The 18,978-nt window shown below is 59.6% G+C and overlaps 1 protein-coding gene across 3 annotated transcripts in view; it reads right to left on the reverse strand.

The window, feature by feature from the left end:
- The window catches only part of BAIAP2 (BAR/IMD domain containing adaptor protein 2), a gene marked incomplete at both ends in the record, with an annotated part of 48,866 nt that overhangs the window by 9,460 nt on the left and 20,428 nt on the right, over positions 1-18,978 (reverse strand). For all 3 annotated transcript variants that reach the window (XM_082492162.1, XM_082492163.1, XM_082492164.1), the window contains 5 exons: positions 916-1,143; positions 4,306-4,458; positions 15,596-15,733; positions 16,474-16,545; positions 16,840-16,901. In XM_082492162.1, the coding sequence (XP_082348288.1) occupies positions 916-1,143; positions 4,306-4,458; positions 15,596-15,733; positions 16,474-16,545; positions 16,840-16,901 (653 nt within the window). The remainder of the gene's footprint in view (positions 1-915; positions 1,144-4,305; positions 4,459-15,595; positions 15,734-16,473; positions 16,546-16,839; positions 16,902-18,978) is intronic.

The following is an 18,978-nucleotide window of genomic DNA, read 5'->3' on the forward strand; positions in this document are numbered from 1 at the left end:
TCCAAGTACCTTCTCCCACAGCTGCTGGGGTAACCTTGGTTCAGCCCCACAGCTCTCTGGGACCAGCCTGACTGGAACCAGCCCAGGTGAGCCCAGCTCCTGTTTCCCCAAATCCCCCTCAGAAGCCCCTGCCCGCCCAGAGCTCAGCAACCCAGGTGGGACGGGATGGGACAGGCTGCCATCCCCTTGTAGGCTCCTTCCCGCATCCCAGGGCAGCGTGTGCATGGGTCACCATGGGACCATCCCTGTGCAGGGCAAGGGAGTGATTCTGCCCCTTTGCAGAATCCCCCGCAGTGCTGCCTCCAGCTCGGGGGTCCCAACAGCAGAAGGACACAGAGCTGTTGGAGCGGGGCCAGAGGAGGCCCCGGAGATGCTGGGAGGGCTGGAGCCCCTCTGCTGGGAGGACAGGCTGGGAGAGGTGGGGGGGTTCAGCCTGGAGAAGAGAAGGCTCCAGGGAGACCTCAGAGCCCCTTCCAGTGCCTAAAGGGGCTCCAGCAGAGCTGGGGGGGACTCTGGACCAGGCAGGGGAGCCATGGGATGAAGGGGAATGGTTCTAAACTAAAAGAAGGGAGATTGAGATGAGATATCAGGAAGAAATTCCTGACTGTGAGGGCGGTGAGCCCCTGGCGCAGGGTGCCCCGAGAAGCTGTGGCTGCCCCATCCCTGGAGGTGTTCAAGGCCAGGTTGGACGGGGCTGGGAGCGACCTGGACTGGGGGGAGGTGTCCCTGCCCAGGGCAGGGGGTGGCACTGGATGATCTTCAAGGTCCCTTCCAACCCAAACCATTCTATGATCCTATGATCAACAACAGTCCATCAAAAAGCAACTTGCTGAGGACAACGGTGACGCCGGCCTGGGCTCGTCCCTCCAGCTTTGCTCAGAAGGGCAGGACAACTTCCACCACGGAGATACTTACTCCTACAAAAGGTGCCAGCTCCGGGGGGACAGGGAGAGGTTTGGCACCAGGGATGGGGTCAGAGATGATGAGGTTGGATTTGGATGTAGACAGAGGGTTGGGCATAATGGTGCCATTGCTGCTGGCAGCCATCTGCTGCATCAGCTGTATAGCGCGGTCTGGGATCTTGTTGGGATCCGAGCAGGACTGCTGCCACAGCGGCAGCTTCTGCGTCAGCATCTCCTTCCCCTGCAACAGAGAAAAACAAGACGTGAGGGAACAGGGATGTAGAAAAGCCACCCAGCTCCACACCCCTGCCTGGGCAGCACTGCGCGGATCTGGAGCTGGCCTGATCCTGGTCACAAGGCTGATCAACTCCTCTGCGTTGGGCGAGATAAAACATGGAGACTTACCGCTTCCAGGCTCTGACAGCAGCTGAGCCAGGAAGGTGTGAGGAAAAATGGAAAGGAGGGAAGGAAAAGGTAATTCATCCCCCCAGCTTATTCTGGGACATCCCTGGGGCAGCTCCGAGAGCAGAGGGGCCGCAGGAAGCCGGGCAGGGCGCTGGGCTCCTCGGGGAACAGCACTGCTTGACCAAGCACAGAAATAAAACCTGACCAAAGGCTCGGCAGGGCACAGCCCGTGCTCCGTGCTGAAACCCAGGTCCCGAGGGATGAGCTTCATGCTTAGGGCCGATAGTCTGTGGCCCCATCAACCAAACCCCGCTCTTCCCTGCCCATGGGCAGGACCTGCAGCCATCCACCGCCGTGCTCCGAGCCAAGGGGAGGAGGGGATAAATAAAAACTGCACCCTCCGCAAGTTTGCCGATGACACCGAGCTGTGTGGCGAGGCAGAGAGGCGGGAGGGGAGGGATGCCATGCAGAGGGAGCGGCGCAGGCTGGAGAGGTGGGCCCGTGCCAACCTCCCGCAGTTCAAGCAGGCCAAGTGCAGGGTCCTCCCTCTGGGTCGGGGCAATGCCGAGCACAGCTCCAGGCTGGGCGGGGAATGGCGGGAGAGCCGCCCTGAGGAGAAGGCCCTGGGGGTGCTGAGTGAGGAGAAGCTCACCATGAGCCGGCCATGCGCCATCGCAGCCCACAAGGCCGACCGCATCCTGGGCCGCCTCAGCAGAAGTGTGGCCAGCAGGGCGAGGGGGGGACTCTGCCCCTCTACTCCACTCTCGTGAGACCCCACCTGGAGTACCGCCTCCAGCTCTGGAGTCCCCAACATAAGAAGGACATGGACCTGCTGGAGCATGTCCAGAGGAGAGCCATGAGGACGATCCGAGGGCTGGAGCACCTCTTCTATGAGGAGAGGCTGAAAGAGTTGGGGCTGCTCAGCCTGGAGAAGAGAAGGCTCCGGGGAGACCTTATTGTGGCCTTCCAGTCCCTAAAGAGGGCCTACAGGAGAGCTGGGGAGGGACTTTTTACTGGGGCATGTAGCAATAGGATGAGGGAGAATGGCTTTAAACTGGAAGAGGGTGGGTTCAGATTAAACATTATAAAGAAGTTTTTCACTTTAAGGGTGGTGAGGCACTGGCCCAGGTTGCCCAGAGAGGTTGTTGAGGTCCTGTCCCTGGAGGTGTTCAAGGCCAGGCTGGACGTGGCCTTGGGCAACCTGGTCTAGTGGGAGGTGTCCCTGCCTATGGCAGGGGGGTTGGAAATGGATGATCTTCAAGGTCCTTTCCAACCTAAACCATTCTGTGATTCTGTGAAAAAAATATAGAGCTAAACTTGCCCTTATTGAGCTAACACACCCACGCCGTGTGAGCGAGCGTCCCATTGTGTGACTCTCCAAGGGAGGACATTTCCTAAGCCACCCCGAGGTCATTCCCCAGCCAAGCACCACACAGACCTCTGCCCCCCTGCCTAAACACGCACCGTGATGTGGAGGAGCGGCTCCGGTGCACCTAACGGCTACTCGCCCGCCGGCTCAGCCCGCAGCACAGCCGCACGGCAGACGGTGACCCAACGCCTCTGCATGGCTTCGCAACCAGGCTCATCTGGAGACAACTCAGTCCTCACGTATCAAAAAGCCCTCTAAAGCCGATTCCAAAGTCCCAGAATGTTTCCCCAGTGTCGGCTCCAGCCGAGGCGCAGCCTCACCACCCAGACTGTGGCTGCTGCCAGCGTTTTGCAGGAGCTGCAGGCAGCAGCGGGTCGGCGTTTTTAGCCGGCAAAGCCCACGCCGGCTGCCAGGCTGGTGCGGGACCGGGCGCCCACGTCACACGTACACCCACCACGCTCTGGACGAGCCACCTGCAAAGTCCCTCTTGCAAAATCACCCTCCATGTGCTGCTGCTGCAAGGGTTTGGTTCCACCGTGCTGCAGCCACACCGCAGGTGCCGGCACCCTCGTGCCTGCTGCCCTCCCCCAGTCCCTGGGGGGGATTTTTCCCCTCCTGCACTACAGGAGGAGTTCGCATATGCCAAGCACCGATCCAACCCGCAGCGCAGTGCAAGGACAGCGCTGACTAATCCAAACTCCTTCTCCTGCTCCCCAGTGCCAAGCGCGGCGGTGACAGATGGGTGCTGTGAGCGATGGGGGGTGGCGGTGGGGAACAACCAGAATGGGAGCATGAGGCTGCGGGAGCAGTGCCGGCGTTCCCAGCCTTCGTCCGGATGGATTCGGCTCTGGACCAGCGCAGGGGGGCCGTCGCTCCCCGGGCTGGCAGGCAGCAGCGCCAGCTCCCGGCCCAGGAGACTTGGGCTGCCTGGGAACAGGCAAGAGGGGGTCTGGAGCAGCAATCTCTGCTTTAATCCCCAACTCTGCTAAGGTCAGGGGATAAGGCAAGGGGTGGAGCGAGCCTTGCCAGGCGGGCAGCGCTGCTCCAACGCCGAGCAGGAACATCGCTGCTTTGCATTTCTTCTGCTTTTGCAAAGCATCAGCTGATGCTCCGGGAACCCCATGAGCCTCAGCCGGGGCAGAGCCCTCAGACCTCAGTGACCACGACACTCAAGAGAGGAGAACTTAGCCCCATCCACCCGCCATGAGCTCTTCCCTGTGGGTGAAGTCGCCCCGTGGAGGGACTGGCACCGCCCGGGTGAGCCAGAAGGCTCTGCCCTCACCGCCGCCACGCTGGCACTCGGGCACACCACAGTTGGTCCCATCTACCTCCTGCAGCCAGAAGCTGCTTTGAAGTGCAGAGCAGCACCCATGGGAGACGAGTCCCCTCGCCAGAGGAAGGGCAGCACAGCCCGGGAGCACGTGCGCTTCCTGGGGCACCTTGTCCATGGGGCACCCGCTGGTGTATTCCTCCCTCCTGCCCCCCTGAGCCGCGGGGACTGCACCAGCTGTGGCTTTCAGGCTCTCAAACCGCTCTATAGGCAGCGGCTCGTGACCGGAGCATCCACCCGGTGACGGGGCAGCTGGGGACCCACAGACCGGCAGCTCTGGTGGGGCCGACTCGACTCACCTTGGCATGGTAGGTGATCGCGCTCTTCGCTACCGCGCACTGTTTCTCCACCAGGAAGCAGAACCGTCTCCTCTCTTCCGTAAGAGCTGTCTTGTAGCCGTCGGAGACATAGTTTTCCAGCTCGCCTTGCTTGTTGCTGATGGCTTCGATGTACTAGAGGGGAAAGAGGAGCAGAGAGGTGGCTGCCTTCACCGCTTTGCCCACCGAGCACAGAGCAGGGGATGCCGCAGCATCCGCCGGTGAGGGGTCAGCGGTGCAGCCATGGGGCTGGTAGGGGGCGGCCGGCAGGCGGGGTGCCCGCAGGGAGCCCCCCCAGCACAGGACACGCACACGTGTGCCTGCGCGGCCCCTCCAACCCGCCCTTACTCATCGGAGCCCCCCCACGCAGAGGCGCTGACTCAGCGCGTGGGCTGGGAGCCGCGCGGGCGGCAGGACGAGCTGTACCGCGTGCAGCCGCCCTCTCACCAAACGGGCACCGGAGCCGCGCCGAGGTTCTCGCCCCGATCGCCCAGGGCTGGCAACAGCCCCCGCAGCCCCCCTGCTCATCCCTGCCAGCCACCGCAGCGCACAAACCGCCCAGGCTGAACACCCCGGCACCTCCTCTGCTGCCGGCGCCTCTGCCGAATCGCCACTTGCTGCCCATCGCTGCCTGCACGGTGGTGCTGAGAGCCGGGGGCTGCGGCAGGGCAGCGCACGAATCCCCCAAACCAGCAGCGAAGCTAAAACCCCCGTCAGTGCTCTCAATTTGCGTTTGCCGGTCAGCCGCAGGGTTAGGGGCGCAGGGGACACGGGGACAGTAGCAGAGCACTGCTGCACACTAGCACAGCGCTCCCTGCCCGGCCGTGAGCAGCAAGGGGATGGCCGGGGTGGCTGTTCCTCGATGCCGCAACCCCGGGGCTGCGCAGACGCCGGGGCCCCTGCCAGCGCCGGGCAGAGATGCCGCAGACGCAGCAGCGGGAAGCTCCTCTGCTGGCAGCGGCTCCTGCTCTACCTACGGGACTTCTGCCAGCACGGCTGTGCCACGCGGGGCTTTGCCAGCAGCATATGGGGCACAGAAGAGATTTTCGGGGCTGCACTGGGGTAACCCACATGGCAGGGCTTCAGAGAGACGCTGGGGACCGCAGCGCTGCTGCTTGGCCACACCGTCAGCATCCCTGAGCACGGAGGGCATGAGAAGTCCCCAGCTCCCCACACCAGCCACTTTCTCCTCCCTCAATGCCCTCAGGATGTCCCGAGCTCCTCTGCAAGGAGCTTCCACCCTTGATGTGGCACTGGGAGAGCAGCCACCAAGCCTCCTTCGAGAGGAGCATCTCTCCCGCCCACCGCTGTCCTGCCCTGCAACACCTCGTGGCCACCGGCTCTTCCCTGGGACGGCAGCACCACGCTGGAAAGCCACAAGCAGCCGTGCAGACCAGGCACTGCTAAACCTGTTTCAGAGAGTCTGAGCTTCCCCGAGAAGGGAATTAAACTGGAAATTCAGGGCCCAAAGCCGCTTTACTTCTTTCTTCATGTTTAACGGTTATTTTTAGCATGCTACAATATTTATTAGCAGGCACATAAAATGGAACAAACCTCAACAAAGCAGTGAGATTAAGTGACATCCAGAACTTCAAAGGGGGCTTATTTCAGAGCGGGAGCTCCTACTGCTCCCACCCTGCTCAGAGCATCCTCCCTCGAGGGCAAACCCTGCGCAGAGCGTGTGCTGGACCCAGCACGTTTTGGGTCTCCCCACAGGCACCAGCATGGGTGGGGGAAACGGGGTCAGTGAGAAATGGTTATAAACCCAGTCCGCAACCAACAACCCTGTTTCAAGGAGAAGTTTTTTCCCCCTGAATAAGAAAATCCAGTGCAAACACCCATATTTAAGAACAGAAATAAATGAAGGTAACTGAGCTGATGCCGTTGGGTGTAGAAGCAGAAATAATGGTGGCATTTGCATCACCCCCAAGCGAAGCCGCGGGGAGAGCTGAGCCAGACTGGAGTACAATGGAGGGCACCGGGAAAGCCGGCAGGCAGCCGGGCTGTGCCAGCAGCGGGCACAGGGGCACTGGGAAGAGGCGGCAGCAGCCCCGGGCACGTGCCTGCGGGGACGGCGAGCAGGAGCAGGCGGCCGTGGGAGGATGTGCTCGGGGAAAGCATCGCTCCCCGGAGTGGGCTCAGGACAGAGGCGCTGCCGGCAGCGCACCGCCTCCTCCCGGGTATTATTAGCCCCGGGAACAGTACAGGGACAGAGCCCAGAGGCGTCAGCCTGGCAGCGGCGATGGGGAGCCGGGAGGGATGGATGCCCCAGCACCAGCCCAGAGAGCCCCTGGCTCCTCCAGGGTCCGGTGCTCCGACCCCTCCATCGCAGCCCTGCTGCCCCCAGGAGGGACCGAGCCCCGCTGCCCCCACACCTCTGCACCATGGCAGCTCCTGAAGAAGTTTCCTTCCCTACTCTCCAGAGGGAAGCAGCAGGATGATGCCCGCTCGCCCGCCGAGCCCCGTTTCTGGAAGGGAACACAACCATGACAGCACCTGAAATAGCAGGCGCGCGGGAGCAAGGGCGGCCCCCGACACCCTGAACCCATCCTGCTTAATTTACTAACTGGGCCAATCAAGAACACGAAGGTGAGGAGCGAAACGAGTCCACCGCCGGCTAATTTAGTTCAGTAGCACAAGGACCATCCCGCCGCGATCCGGGTTTCCCCAGGCGAGGCACAGCCGTGCCCCAGGGAGGGCGGGTGGGCGCTCCGCTCCGCTCCCGACCACCCCCCGCACCACGGCCCAGGGGAAACTCTTCCTTACCTTAGCAAGGGTAGATTTTTAGTTTTAATCATGATTTAAATATGCAAGTTAAAGTCTTATTTACATCCCTGATTTCAGTCTTGTTTTGCAAGTATACTTTTAATTATTTCGCTAAAGAAAGGCTTGTCTTAATGGCTGCAGCCAGTTAGAACATGTCGATTCGCAGGCAGAGAGCCTATGCTCTAAATTTAGTATTCTCAGCGCTTTATATACTTTATGTAAATATGCCTGATGTGCCATTGATTTATTCAGAGCTTTGATTTTTACACGTTATTACATTACAAAATGGCGAGCAACGCTTCTTGTTCACTAGACAGTTTTCATTTCGGATTTGCTCAAAATGACAGCGGGCTTTCAAATAACGCATAGAGAGACAATTTAAATAAAACCCTCGCTCAATACGCCGGCTGCACAGGGGGGAAAAGTAGCAGGCAAAGCGTGATGTAAAACCTCGCTACTTTAGGTCGAGGAGCAGCACTGTCTTCCATCAGCGCGGGGCTGCTGCCGGCGGCCGGGTGCCCGTCGGGGCCGTGCCGCTCATGTCTCCTTTCCCTGGGGACGGGGGGGCCCCTGCAGCCATCCCGCACTTTAAACCCCAGCCAAACGCGTTTCCCAGCTTGGCACGGCCTGACAACCGGCATAAGGGCCAGGGGAAGGTGCCTCCGTGCCGGCCTCGGCGTGCCCGGGCTCCGCGGCTCGGCAGCGTCCTCTCCAAGACCTCACCGACAGGCACGTACTGCTCCAGTGCTGCATTTTAAAGTCAGACCTTGATTTAGGTTGTCAGCTTCAAATTCAGATTTTTAAGTCTAAATAAAATTCCCCGGTTTAAAGGAGGAAAAAGCCCCTATTTGTGACTTGGGCACGGAGCCGGCCACAGTGGCACTCATGGTGTCACGGCCGTGCCGAAAGCCAGAGCACGCGCCGGAGCAAACCAACAGCTCCAGAAACCTTTTCTGGGTTTCTAGGTTGGAGAGGCCTCAAATAACTCCCCCGTGCCCTCCCCCCCCCCCTCCGCCTCCCAAACACATCCACTTCCAATTCACCGGGAGCCGCTGACCTAATTAGCAATGTCGGCACGCGGCTGGGGAGAGGGTTTGGTTTAAGACGCTGCTGGGGCTCAGCGGTGGGGGCCGGCGGAGCGAGGGCTCCTGCCTGGTCCTGGGGAGCGGCGATCCCGGGGACGGGGCACCCCGGTGGCAGCGGCTCAGCCAGGGACGCGCCACTCCAACCCCTCCTGGCTGCCCCACGCCCGGGGGACGAGCGATGCTGGGGCAAAGCTGGGCCACCCCGGGTCCAGCCAAGGCTGGGCAATCTCCATCCAGAAGCCAGATGGAGTTACCCCAATGGGTCAGACGGTAAATTAGGAGCAAGGAAACACAAAAGAGGAAACAAGATGCTGCCAAGTCCTCAGCTGGAGCAGCCGCTGTCATCCCCGGCACAGAAAAGCCGAGGCACACAAAGGGCCTGCCACTTACCCGAACATCTTCCCAACGCCACTCCAGAGCTGACAGCCGGAGGTGTGTGAAGATGAAAAAGCATCCGAGAAATGTCAAGACCTGAGTTCTTTTCAAGTGCTCACTGCCATCACTGTAGTTAGCGCAGGTGAAACAGCAACATCATCCCTGAACTTCAGTCGAGCTTTTAATAACCGCCCATCCTCACTGGAAAAGAATTAGTTCAAACCATTCTATCCAAGCCAAGAACGTGCAAACCAGTCAGGAGCACGAGCCAAGGGCAATGCTAATCACCACCGTGCTGAGCACGACTGCAGAAATCGTCATTACGGATCTTTATCAGCGATCAGACACGTCTGCCACTGCCAGTAACGAAGGCTGAGCGAAGGAACAGCCCCAGGGACAGGAGGGAACCAAGGGCGGGCAGCGGCCAGCAGGGCACCTTGCGGGGGTCACCCGGGAGCCGTGGGGGCACAGCAAGGAGCTTTGAGAGCAGAAAGCCAGGAACGCCGCAGGGCAGCCCGCGGTGGGCATGCTTCTAGCCGGCATCAGGAGAGGTGCAGAGCAGGGAGGGGACCGTGGCTCCGCGCAGCTCCAAACACCGGGGGCTCGTCCCCGGGAGGGACGGGACAGCACCAGCGGCACAGAGCAGTGGGGGAGAGAGACAGAGGAGAGGGGAAGGGAGAGGACTGTGTGAGCTCTGCCGGACCGATGCAGCAGGCTGAAATACCTGGAGGGAGTAAACACCAAGAGAAGGGAGGATTTATTTAGGGAACTACAAGGGAGAATAATTAGAAAGTAATGGGATAAAATAAGAAAGAAGTTAGGCTGATTAACAGAGGAAGAGCATCTAAGCTGTTGATTAGTCTCGAGGAAGAACAGCTGAAACCCTTCCACGGCATAGAGCCAAAGAGAGGAAAACAAGAGTCCGGGGATCCCCAACCCCGACAGCTCCGGGGGAAGGAGACAGCGTTGCCCCATTCCCAGAATTTGCTCCTTGCGTGGAAGCTGGTGGACCCTGGGGCAGACACTGTCCCCTCGGGCCACCTCCAGCCTCCACTGCCGCCCAGGCGTGTCACGGATGGCGAGGGAGGCTGGGCGCTTCGTTCTGCCAGGAGCAGCGATGCCCTATTCGAGCCCTGAGATACCAGTGGTGGTTCCCAGCACAGCATGGCCGGGAAGGAGACCGGAGCTCAGAAATGAGCCGGGGGTGACCTAAACTCTCTTGTAACAAGGCAAATAAAGCAACAAACCAAATCGTCTCCCACAGTGGAGAACGCCCGTACATGGGGCGCCAAGGGGAGCCAAGACACGTTTCACTGCCTTTTGCAAGGACAACCCCCCCTTCCCCCGCAGAGCCACAGGACCCCACGTCGCCACAGCCGTCCATGTCCGATGGCTTCTGTGCATCTTCTGAGCATCCTGATGCCCTGCGCCTTCCCCAGGGAGAGGGCAAACTCCCCCACCCCGCACAGGTACCGACATTGCCGGCCGGGCAAGGTCTGTCAGTGCCGGCACCCGCTGCGCTGCCCATCAGCTCCCACCGCTCCGGCTCCATGGCCCTGCGGCCAGAACGCTCCTCCGGGATGCTGCGGACACCACCGCGCTGACAGTTATCAAAGGTGAAATACTCCGCAGAGCGCATCCTATGGAGCAGAACCCCGAGAGCCGCCCTGCTCCGAGGACGTCGGCCTCCCCCTCCTCCCCCGAGAAGGGCTGTCTCCCCGCATTCCGCTGCCCGTCTCACACATCTGTTCATCGGGGCATCAGCCTCAGCCTTCCACCCTTCCTGTAAAGTGCCATCCACGCGCACGTGGGATGTTACATAAAATTTACAGAGAGCGAAACAGCAGGCAAGCGCTTTCTCCAGCTGGCTGTGCGGGGGTTTCACCATCAGCTGCTTACGACGCTCTCTCAATCCGGGGAGACCCCGGATCAACAGCTCAACGCGCAAAGTTTGGGACCAAAATGCTCATCAGCCACAGCCCTGACCTGCGCAGGTCTGGGGACAGGGAGACCAGCTTTCCAGAAGAATCACCTGAGGCATCTCAGCCCAGAGGAAAAGAAGTTTAAGATTTCATTTTGCATATTTGTAGCAGCTGCTTATAGATTTGTAGAGCCGGTTTCAGGAAACCACGCTGTGTGCTGGAGCCTGTGGCTCACCCGGGGTGGGAGGGACGCTGCCAGCCAGCCACGGCGGCTGAGCAAACCCACCCCAGCCACCGCCGCTGGGAGGAGGAGATGGAGACTTCCCTCCGCTCGGTGCTGCCTCTTTCATAAGCACTCACAGACCACAAAGTCTGAAAAAGCCGCTTCAGCATATGGCTCTTGCAGCACCACGACTGGGGAGAAGAGGGGCCGGTGCCCTGCCAGAGACCCCACCAACACCCAAATGCCTCCCCAGACGCTCGGGGCTCCAGCCCCATGGCAAGAGGGGCCAACGTCACCAGCGCAGGAGTTGGTGATTGCAGCTGATTGCAGAATACACAGAGGCCAAACACACCACGAGGGACGAGCACTCCAGTGAGGTCTGGAGCCACGAGCGGGTAACGCCACCGAGCTCCATGAACGCTCAGGTGGGTACCTCCCAAGTGGGGATCCCTCTCGGTCCCGACCTGGCCATGGCGAGAAGGACACTCAGACACTGCCCCCGACCGGAGCAGCTCAGCCCCAGTCCTGACGCATCTCCCACCAAGCGGTTCCCAGGCACATCCCCTCCCGCACCCGCTGTGTTTGCTGGGTCCGGACACGCAGCCGAACTCAGCTTAAAGCCCAATCAAACCTGGAGAGAGTAACCTGCAGCCACGGAGCTTTTACATAATTCTTCCCTATTTGACTTTTACATAAGCCCTTGTAACCTGGTTTGTGCAGACTCCTTATCAGTTAGAGCTTCTTGACCTATACCTAAAATTATTTCTCCGGATGGGAATACCAAAATGAGGTTTCAATTACAAAAGTTTATACCCCACCCCCCCACCCCTGCTTATTTGGCACAGTGGTATTTAATGCTTATTAGCAGGTGTAGGTGTGGACAAGCAGAAGGCACATTTGGGCAGGAGCCGGGCTCAGCCTCCGCAGCCCACCAGCTCAGCAATCCCCGGGGCTGCCGGGAGCAGGGAGCTCCCCGTGCCCCGCTGCAGGTACCGTCGCGGCTGCTTGCCGGCACAGCCGTGCTGACAGCCCTTTCGCCGGGGTCAGGTACAGCCTTGCACCGCAAACAGCCGGCCTCAGCTTCGCTATTTAGCGTGACTTACGCTCAGCTTCGTCTTGGCCCGATGGAGAAATCCAATTGCTGGTAGCTTTAATACGATTTGATAAATAGTTTGAACCAATGTAACTTCGTTGTTGAGCTGCTGATTCAATCAAGGTCCCAAACCCATCATGACCTTGATTTCACGGCTTGATCATAACAGTGTTAAATGAAATTACAGGAGTTTAGCTTCCTTGGCGATTGTTTAATCTTAATATTGTTTTCATTTTTCTTTATAAAAGACATGAAGTGAATGGAATTGGTTTATTCTCCTGGTTTTCAATACAGGTCAAAAAAACTCTCAGTAACTACATAACTAAGATGAGACATCTGAGGCAGTGAGGTGTCTCAGCTTTCATTCCTCACATATAACAACAGCCCTGGACTGATTCATACGGAGTAAAGAGCCTGGCTTTATTGCGACATTCAGCAGTAACAACCCACAACCACAGCATCTCTTGACCATGACAGACAAAGCTCTGGAGATGGAAAAGTCACTCCTGCAGCCTAATTGCACTTTGAGCTGCTTTTAAGCTACGTGGGTCGTCTTTACTGCCAACCACGAGGTGTTTTAAATCCTCAACCATTTTAATCCTGCGACGCTCGTCCTCATCTATTAAACTCCACAAAACAAGCACAAGAGACGGTGGCCAGACGATGTGGGACTTGCAGACAACGCTCTCCATGCAATGAGTGGCTGCTGAAGCTCAGCAGAAGCCTCCTGCAAGTGCCCGTGGGCATCGTGCCACTGCCTCCCCCCAAGCAGACCCCAGAGCTCCTCTCACCAGCCACAAGCTCATTAGCAACGTGCAGCGCCTGCTGAATATCAGCACTTATTTCTGCTTTATAAAGGGGGAAATTCTGAATGGAAGAGTCACGGGTGGGATAGTTGGGCTGTTCTACTGGGCTTTCGGATCAATCTAGCGGAGCGCGGAGCCCCAGCCACGCTGGCACCCTGGCGCAGGTGAGGGCTGTCCTCTGCCACCCGGCAAACCAGACCCTGAACAGCCCCAAATCTCCTCTCACCTCGCCAGAGCGAGATGTCACAGGAACCACGTCCTGGAGGTCCCCAAAGGAGGACAGCACCGCCTCTCCCGCCACGCTCGTCTCGCCCACCCGTCTCACTTGCAGGCGATGACAAGATGTGGTCACTCAACAAGCGGTGAAAAGGCAGAGAGGAGCAATTCTGCCTCCCGCAGCACTAAATACAGAGAGAGATGATGACAGAGCACCAGACCCCTGGCTGCTGACTGCTACAGTAGCTTAAGTGGATGAGTCTTCCCAAGAAGAGTAAGATGCGATTGCTTTATTGAAGGAGATGACTGATGTAGCTACCAGGACGTTTCCATCAACAGCAGCTTCTCCAATTACAAGACAAGTAATCTGCAACGGCCCATTAGAAGAGCTCCATCCACTTGTTGTCTGATGGCTCTGTGGTCCCCAGGCACCAGCCTGATGAGGTCTGCAGCTTCCCGCAAGCATCATGAGGTGCCTTCAGCAGCCTCCTCCTCCTCCTCAGCCGCCGGGGGTTTTACAAGCCGGCCGCAGGGGTGGCTCTGGGCCAGCAAAACAAATCGAACCGCACACAGCGTGGTTCTCGGTTTTAAGCCAGTTGAGAAAGATTTTTGGGGAGCAAAGCCCCACGGTGCGACACCAGCAGCCCTGCAGACGGTCTGGCTTCATGAAGCCCCAGACCAGGCTGCCTCCCCGGGCCGGTCCCAACACCCACACAGCTCCAGGCTGGACCCCCCTGGGAGCAATGCCCCCGCGCTCTGATGCCCAGGCCAAGGTAAGAACAGCATCAAGGGTGGCCCAAAATACCCTCTTTCTCTGTTGAAAGGAAATATCAGCATCGCAGCCAGCGGAGAACAGAGGGAAAATTGCCCTCTTGCCTGAATTCAGCAATTTAACTTTGTGGTTTGATCTAGAGGAAAAAAAAAAGAAAAAAAAAAAAAAAAAGCAGCGAGCAACCGAGCAGTCTCATAGCTCTTTAAGCTCAAAAGCCATCATAAGGCTTTTTCAGAGATAAGCACTTCCTAAATACTTACTGCTGAAAGATTAGTAGAACGAAAGCCTGATCCTTTCCCTGCCCAAAGCGGCCGTGCTAACAGGACTGCCCCATCCCCGCCACATCACAGCGGGATCAAACCACCACCACTCCTCTCCCGGCTCCACAACCTGATCACTGGGATGGATTTTCTCCTCCTCCGACCGCGGGTGTGGGATGGGGATCCCTATCAGCAGCTTTCCCAGGTGGAGGGACCTCAAAGCAGGTTTGATCCCCGAGCTTCCCCGCGCCGAGCCCCGGTGCCTAACAGGGCTTTTCTCGCTCAGTAGGAATTGCAGAGTGAGGGTTTGCGGAGACGCCGCTGCTCAGAAGTGGTTGAAGCTGCTCAGCTCACCAGAAGGCGCCAGTCCCCGCCTCAGCGGGCAGGACACCCCAGCGCGGCCCCGCCACCGGCCAGCCACGCTCCGGCCAGCCGTGCCCCCGGCCAGCACGGCACCGGGGGCTGCGAACCAGCAGGCGCTCAGCGTGGCACGCTGCCGCCCAGCCGGGGCAGATGACTGCGGGTGCAATTTTCTCCTTCCGTGCTTATTCTGATTCACACCACCGAGAGAGTGACTGATCTCCCAAGTTTTAGTGCAATTAAGAATGTCACTTCCCCAGCACAACCTCCACAGTAACTATCTGCCGATGACTTCAACGGCCGCCCTGTCCACAGCCCCGGCAAGCGAAGTGCCACCGACAGTCAGATCCCCTCCAGCAGACCCGGATCATTTTGACGCGATACCGGCCCGTAGTATCTAAAGTGACAGATCCCGGTCCCAACGTAACGCACGCTCTCACGCCTCAGAGGCGAAACTAGCTAATTTCTGCCTTCAGGGCTCATCTTCCCCTTTTCAAGGTACTACTCGCACTGCGATCACTCAACGGCCTTATCTGCAGACTGGCTCTGGTCACAAGTCCTCCTGCTGCTACTGGAGTTAAGTGTATCACTCTCTTGTTAAAATTTGCCGTGTTCATCCGTGCGCTGGGTGAAGCTCGAACCAAAGGTCACGGACTACAGAAGACACGAACTGCTGCTGCGAATGCACCGGTAACTGGGATGCCTCAGCCCCTCGGCACGTCCCGCTCACAGCCCCGGCGCTGCCGGCACCAGCCGGGGATGTGCCCTGGGTGCTCTTCAGCGAGACCCCGACCCCCGACCCGTGCCCACCCCACAGCACAACCCGCCCAGGCCGGTGCCAGGAGGGACCCCAGCCCCGCGCAGCCGGGACCCGATGAGCACACGGTGCGTGGTTGGCGAGCGAGCCCACACCGTGATCACACCGCAGTGATTCACCGCGGCCGCCCCCGGCCCGCGCCGCCGCCCCGGCGAGCTGGGGGAAGGGGCGCCCCGGTAGCAGGCACAGAAAATATTTAAGCAAAACACCATCCAGAGGAAGATGGATCTGGCACAACAGAATTAATGATCTTTTTGGGTTCATTCATTAAGGAAAAAAAAAAAGGCACCAGGAGCAGTGGATTGAGCAGGGTTAGTCACCACCGCACCGCCCGGCACAACATCTGCCGCAGCCTCCCCCGCTGCACCGTCCTCCCCCGGGGCGGCCACGAGACCATCACGGGCTGCCGCCCCCTCCCCATCCACACTTCCCACACCCCCCACGCTCCCCCTGCGCTGCTGCGCCGCTCCTCCGAAGCCTTACCTAAAGGCTGCACGAGCCGGGCCACCTCGAGCACGCGGTACACCAAGCACGCGCTGCCCTGCGCGAGACGATCCCCCCGCGCCGCGGGTCCTACCTGCAGCTCCTTGTCAGAGTACTTCTGGGGGTTTTTGCTGCCTTGGCTCTTCTTCCGAAGTTTCTTCAGCTCTGCCTGGCACTTGTCGAGCGAGTCCCCCTTGCTCCTTTGCTCCGTCTGGTATTTTTTCAGCGCAGCCTGGATGCGACAGGAGAGAGCTCTGAGCAGCCGAAGCCTCGGCCACGGCTCCCGCTGGAGGTCAAGACCTGGAGCACAGCAAGATCTGAAACGCCACCAATGCATGGCCGAGTGTCTCACTGCATTTAAAACTGGGACAGTACAAGCAAGGAAACCAAACTGCTCGTAGGTCGAGATGCTATGGCCTCTTAGTACTGCCCCCTAATTCTTGGGACGCGAGGCGCGGGGCTGGCCGGGCTGCCTGCTCCTCGCGCTCAGGGTAAGCGTGGGCTGTCCTGCCCTTGGCTCAGCCGCTTCGGGGTGAATGACAGCGTGAGAGAGATGAACGCGCGTTCGCGGTTTTCTTTTTGAGGCTGCACCGCGCTGCGCATCTGAGCTGTTCGAAAGCATTTAAGTGAGACACACATAATTGATCCCAACAATTCCGTTCCCCCGGTGAGCAAAGCCCCTCTTTGCCTCTCGACCCGTCGGCTTGCTTTGGTTTCGTGCAAATCCGCAAGCAGCCCCCCCCGGACTTTGGGGGAAGCAGGATCCCCACAGCCTGCAGAGCAAACAGGGGCAGCAGTGGTCTGAGACTGGGGAAAACGCTGTTCTGTGGGTGACGCGTGTGATGGCCACGGACCCATCCGTAACCAGGGGCACGGCCGCCCCCGAGCAGGGAGCCGGGCAGCAGGAACGGGGGCTGCGGAGCCGCCCGAGCCAACGCCGGTGCTGCCGGACTGCGCGAGACCGTAACTCACACTCAGGTACCGGGAGTCCAGCTCCACCTTCTGCTCCAGCTGCGTCAGGAGCTCGTTGTGGAAGGACTTGAGCTGCAGGCAGAAAGAGAAGATACGGTTCCTTGGGGAGGGCCGGCAAACCCTGCTGGGGGGGCGGGCAGGGGAGAGGGGCTGTACAGACAGAGCAGAGGCTGACGGCAGCGAGGGACGGACGGACACTCAGAGAGGGACTCCACAGGGCAGAAGTGGACGCCCAAGCGGATTAGACCCTTTGCAGCTCAGCAAATGTGTTTCAGAGGGTCCAGTGTCACCCGGACAAGACGCAGAAAAGCACTTTGCTCGGCTGTGACACCGGCAGCGCCCGGCACGCCGCACTGGGGCACTCACCATCTCCTCCAGCTGGTTCTGGATCTGCCTGTGGACTTCTGCCATCTGGAAGAGCACATCTCCTGCAAGGATAAGACATAGGGAAGGGGTTTGAGATGCTGAGCCTGAGGGGCCACCCCGGGGCCGGGGCAGGCAGCACCCTGCTAGCACGGAGGGGTCTGCAGCCAGACCTGTGGGTGCTCCTGGGGTACCCCCAGTTCCCATCTTCAGGAGCTCTGGTGAGCAGATGAACTTCTGAGACACTTGGACAAACACGTACATCTCACGTAGCACGAAGAGAAAGGAGGACACGCAGCAGCAGGACCCCAGGGGCGGCCCTGCCCATGACCCACCCCAGCCATGGCACGGCTTGGTCCACGCCAGCCCTTGGCCTGGCCGCAGGGACGTGACAAAGGAGCCAGAGATGATGGGACCACGACAGGTCCCTCATCTCGACCCGATTCACAGTCCAGATACCAAAGGGAGCGGGCGGAGTCGAGAGATGCTGCACTAATAACCGAGATGGGAATTTAAACAGCACCGTTACCACCAGGAGCCTCACCCGACGCGCTCCCAGCGGCGCGTACAGCCCAGGGCCGAGCACAGGGCACCCGCATCCCTCTCCCCAGCGGCCGGGCAGAGACACGCAGCCCCGGGCCTCCGTCCAGGTCACAGGGCTGCAAACGCAGCGGAGCCCTAAGTTAATGTTTGCCTTAAAAACCACTGGACCCATTCAACCTCGGCGGCTAAGCCGTGCGCGGCAGCCCTGCCCTGGGCCGGCAGCGAGGGCAGAGCCGCGGCAAACGCCACGGGTCGGTCCCACAGCCCAAGGGATCCCAGCTCTGCTTTGTCTCTGTCTTTAATTTTTCTTTTCAAACACAGAATGCATTGAGTCACACACCCACCGCGCTTTTCCTGGGAGGAAGGGCAGTGTCCTGCCCCAGCGAAAGCCCCAGCACGGCTGGAGCCAGACACACACACACACACACACACACACACGCGCACGCAGGCACTGCAGCAGCGTCTTTTAGGAGAGGAGCCAGTGCTAGCGTTCGACTAAAGGCACGATCTCCGGGTCAGAGCAAGCTTTCAGGGAGAGCTGAGCTCCGTCAGCTGTTTGCAATGGCCGAGTTGGGAAGTTCTTACTTCCAGCGTGGTGGGTCGCAGCTTCCCAGGAGGTTTCCAGCCAACATGGAGCTCTTTGTGAACTGAAAGCCACGAGCCGTGTCTCTGAGCTGCTCTGGTCTCAGGACTTGGCCCCAGCAGGTCCCGCAGCCGGCAGTGGCTGGGAGCCCCCCCGACACCCCCAGGGGCTCTCCGAAGGGACGTGGCGTCCCACATCCCCTCCCACAAAAAGCAGAGCAGTGCCTGGGATAACTCAAAGCCCCCAACGTACAGATCATAAAAACATATGTGGAGTTTTAAATGAGAGAACAGCAAGCTCGGGGATGGGAAAGGCGATGGGAAGGGGACAGCAGCCCCGGCGCCCCAGGACGACCTGCGGGAGGAGATGGGGCAACGCTCCTGGGGCGGCTCAAGGTGGAGATGACGGCTCCCGGCAGGGACGAGCCTGGAAACCCATTGGGGATCTGGGGCTGTGCAGCCACAGCCCTAATCCCGCCCGACGGTGGGTCCCCCTTTCCCGGCGTGCACAGACCCCCCGCAGCCGAAAGCGCGCCCAGGTTTGCTTCCACACGGGGCTGCTCGCTCCTGTCCTGCTCCAGCGAGAGCCCGGCCCTGGAGCAGACGCTGTGGGTTTGGTGTATTTAGAGAGTGAAGGAAAACGCGAGTCCTCAGCGGAGGACGGGTCCATCCCGGGCTCCGGGACAACTGCATCCTCTGTACACGGAGTCAAACCCCAGCAGTGGAGACTGGGATGAGCCAAACCAGTGTCTCACCAGTGCAAGGGAACCGTTGGGACCCTTGTTCAGCAGAAACCAGATGGCATATGCTGGGCCAGCCCCGGTCCCAGCCCGCCGCTTGGTCAGCCCGTCCCCGGCACACCACGTGCCCGGGCACACGGGCCGCACGCCAGCCGAGTGTCAACACCACTGGCCGAGCGGGAACAACCTGGTCCAACATTTCTTTGCTCTTGTGGCTGAAGCAATTTGTACTTTGCACCATACACTATGTCTCAAACCCTCCAGCAAACATTAAAAT

The sequence above is a fragment of the Vanellus vanellus genome (assembly GCF_965231255.1).
Source record: "Vanellus vanellus genome assembly, chromosome: 17".
Taxonomy (NCBI): Eukaryota; Metazoa; Chordata; class Aves; order Charadriiformes; family Charadriidae; genus Vanellus; species Vanellus vanellus.